At 42.1% G+C, this 3969-nt stretch overlaps 1 protein-coding gene across 1 annotated transcript; it reads right to left on the bottom strand.

Moving 5' to 3' along the window:
* Nucleotides 1-2256: 2256 nt before the first annotated feature.
* Nucleotides 2257-3768, bottom strand: cxcl18b (chemokine (C-X-C motif) ligand 18b). The gene is made up of 4 exons (XM_073467357.1): nt 3644-3768; nt 3285-3399; nt 3089-3181; nt 2257-2743 (listed from the first exon to the last, which is right to left on the bottom strand). The coding sequence occupies exons 1-4, from the start codon at nt 3714-3716 to the stop codon at nt 2683-2685; spliced, it is 342 nt and encodes a 113-aa protein (XP_073323458.1). The 5' UTR covers nt 3717-3768; the 3' UTR covers nt 2257-2682.
* Between the last annotated feature and the right edge of the window lie 201 nt (nt 3769-3969).

The following is a 3969-nucleotide window of genomic DNA, read 5'->3' as shown; positions in this document are numbered from 1 at the left end:
ATGTTGCTACACAGACACAAACAAACCGTTAGCCTGTGGCTACATCCAGCTGCTCACATCACCTCCCAGATAACAGGTTGGGCTTTCGGTCCCATATATAAAGGGACATACTTCTAACTATTCAGTTTCAGACTAAAGGACCGTGGAAAATGCGCAGTCTGTAAGTATTCAGTGTTACACAGCGGTGGACTAAGTTACATGTTTGCAGCTAACGCTACTTTGCACGTTAGGTCACTCCAAGTCCTCGGTGATCTCATATGATTTTCAAATCAAGCTCTAAACATGACCTGTAATGTTTTCTTACCTGGTTACTAGGAAATGAGCCATGTCAGCATCTGTTTTCAGTCCCAAATAAAGTTGAAGCTGCCTCCATGAGCCGAACGCGTATCCGATGTGTACTCGGGTGCCAGCCCGGCTTTGGTCGTAATTTCGTTTGGACTCACGACATGCCGCTGATAAAACCTTCGTTTTCCTCTTAGTATGACTTTTTAGTGGACTTTGTGTGGTGGTGGGTCGTTTGCTGGCCGTAGCAGAATCCATTACTACCCAAACACTAGTTTGGGTCCACCGCGCTTGTCTTCTTCGCGTATCCAAGTCAAAAGCCGTCGAGGACGCGCATTCATCCGACGTCACGTCCGCAGGACTGCACGGAAAATTCGGACACCGAATTGCAGTACATTAAGCAGCACACAGCCAGTTCAAGGCAATGGAGAGATACGTGGGCGGGCTCATTCTTTTTGGTTTTGAACGCTTCATCACCCATTAGCATTAAAAAACTTAAAATTAATGTTTATTTTTTCACAAATCCTGCTTCAAGTTCCTTTAAGTACTCGTGAGCAACTACCTTCTTTGTGATACGTAAAACGCTCTGTGGGAAATTAACTGGTGTATTTTATGTTGTAGAACAAAACCTGAAAATCTCCTAAGCTCGTGTTAACCATGGATCTTATTTCAAACATTTAATGAAAAACCAATTAAAAAAACCCAATGACTTTTAGATGAGGGAAGTTCAAAACCTCTAACTTACTTCTGAGTTTTAGGACTCATTCATGTGGCACTCTATGGGGGGGCAAAGCTCTTGCTTGTTTTAATTTCTTTACACCAATCAAAACCGTTAAAAATCGTTATTTAGACATTCAAAAGCTTTTATTATGAAGCAGCATTTCAGGAAACATTGTGTTTTCACCAGCAGTAACTAATCATGACTCTGACAGTTGCTCTGACACAGCAGATGTTTGAAAGAATAAACAGGATGAGAGAAACTAAAGAGATTCAGTTAGAGGCTACAAAAGTACTGAGAGCTGAACACACAGACTGTTTCTCAGGTTTCCTGCACAGACATGAGTTAAGTATCGATTTGAGGGGGAAACGGGTTGCTGCTTGTTACAGGTTGGCTGCAGTCACATGATTACAGCGGCCCGCTTGGCAGCCGTAGCTTGGCCCTACTCCAGAGCAGGTCCATCTGCGTTGCGGCTTGGCTTGGCTTGGCTTGGCTTGGCTTGGCTCGGCGCGCCGTGGCTCAACGTGGCGCAGTAAAACTGGTGATGGACAAGCAAATCAGCGCAGCTCAGTTTGACTCGGTGTGGCCAAAAGTGTGAGTGGAAGAAACGGCACTAGTGGCTTTAAAATGTCTGCTTGGAGACACCCACCCAACCTGAAGGTTATGCTGCTTCCACAAAAAGGTCCAAAAACAGTTTTATAGTCTCATGAAAGAATACTCACAATAGCTGCAGTATGTTGCATAAGTCCTTACACAAAGAGTGAGCAGAATTCCAGTTTCAGTTTGACTTAGATGTTTTCCTTGTTGCTCCATTAACTAGACTAACAACTTGTAAGAGCTGCTGTAACTAATCACTTATCACCACGGTCAAGTCACGAGATGTTTCAGGAGCCCATCTCCTCTCTGTCATCCATGCTGCAGCTGCTGCAAACAGCTGTGGTCAAATTTTTTCATGGGCAGCATTTAATTATTATCGTGCAAAGCCCCCTCATCCCTGAGGTGAAAGCGTTGTCTGTAATAACAATTAATTTGTCGCATGCTGCAACAAAGTCACTTCAGTGTCCTCAACTGCTGTGCTGCAGAGTAATAACTTTTTGTTTTTATCTTGATGCTCTGTGACTGCTCAGCTGCAGAAATGCTGGTGGTGAGCCGCAGGTTTTATTAGAACGGCAAAGAATTTGCAGTTTGGAGTAATTTACTTAAATTAGACTTGGTGTTGGGGGTAAGTGGGATACAAACAAGCAGAAGGCATGGAGTTGTAACAAAATCTTTATTTGCTTTGATTCAAACATTTGTAAAAACAATTTAAAAATTGACAACAAATACAAATAGACAAATAAATAAGTCTGCATAAATAATATCTTTGGTGAAGCTAAAAAAATAAATGTATTTGCATTTCAACAGGGGTCTTCGTACACAGACTTGCTGCTATAACGGTACAAAGTTTCATTGTTGTCTGTCCCCTTCTTTATTTCATTCTCTGCCCTTTCTGAATCCTAAGTGTTCATCATTCCCCTCCTACTGCTCTTCCCCTCTCGCTGTCATTTCCCAATCCTCTCCAGTGCAGGAGTTCAGTTAAAGCTCTGCTCTCAGCATTCTTAGGCCTGTGGGCTCAGTCTTCATGTCACCTCTGGGACTCCAGTCCGGATAACTTTCTTCCCTTTGTCAGGCCTCTTGTACTCTCACTCTGCCCTTCTTTTTCTGTTGATACACTCCATCTTACGGCTCTCGTCTTTGTTTATCCTAAAAAGAGTGAGGAAGAAAAACTGGGATTAGGCCAGAGGACTAATACGAAACATCTGGAGGTTTGTGCAATGAGTCACATGTTAATGTGTGATGAGATTTCTTGAGTCAAAAAGTGGAAGATATGTGTAGCTTTTAAAACTGGTACTCCAGTTATCAATTTAGCAGTATAAAAGACTTGGAAAAAAGCCTCTGATGCCAGCAACATCATCCAAGATCTTTCGATTTTTTTTTTTTTTTTTTTTTTTTTTAAAGAATCTAGTTCCAAAGTTTAATTCAAGTTGACGGTGATGTTATTGTGTGACAGCTAAGCAATGATGTTGTTTGGGTGGATTATTCCCTCACCTTGTCCAGCATTTCAAAAAAGCAATGGCCATCTTTCCCTCAGGACTCATGCAGATTTGCTGAGTGGAGTTATCAGCGTTGTTCATGGTTACACTAAAAAAATACAAAAGACAAAATAAGAAATCAGAATCAAAGCCAGCACGTCTGGTGAGAACATTATACATCAGCAGATATTAAAGGTTGTATTTAAACTTACATTAGTTCAGTTTTGTCACATCCAGGTCGCTTTTCAAGGACTTGGAAATCTGACATATTGCCTCTGATGAACTTGATCGTGCTGAGACATGAGCAGCGTCCAGGAAAGTCATGAGCTGCAGCAAAGAGTTTTCAAGAAGAAGTTAGGCTTGTATCAGCAACAGGACAGAGTCACTTATGGTTTTGACAAACATGTAGGCCCACTATAACTGTAGTTATACTATAAGAGTGAGAGTATTACAGTATAATGAATAATGCATCATCGGTCTTGTCTCTTCCTCAGCGTTTTTCACCATTGTATAACACATCCTACAACCCGATAACACACCATTTTAACCATTATAAAGTACTTTAACTCACCTTGGAAGAGCTGAATGCAAACTGCAGCCACAACAACAAACAGGAGAGTGCAGCTTTTCTGTGACGAAGCCATTTTTCAGTTGAAAGACAAAAAAAAGTCCAGATCCCTCAGACGAGAGAGTGAGAGTGAGAGCAGGTTGAGAGGAGAAGAGTGAAGAGTTGCTGTGAGCCTCTTCTCCTTTTATAGGCAGCGCAGAGTGGGTTTTCCCAGAGTCCATGCTTTTTCCCGTCAAGCCAAACCTGATAGAGGTTCTGGAATTTCCACACTCACTCTTGAGACATACACTGGAATGTGCGCACAACTCCTTTCACAGGCAAGGGAAAGG

Source organism: Pagrus major, chromosome 1 (assembly GCF_040436345.1).
Source record: "Pagrus major chromosome 1, Pma_NU_1.0".
Classification (NCBI taxonomy): domain Eukaryota; kingdom Metazoa; phylum Chordata; class Actinopteri; order Spariformes; family Sparidae; genus Pagrus; species Pagrus major.
Note: the sequence above shows the minus strand (reverse complement) of the source record. Positions and strands in the feature narration are given on the sequence as shown.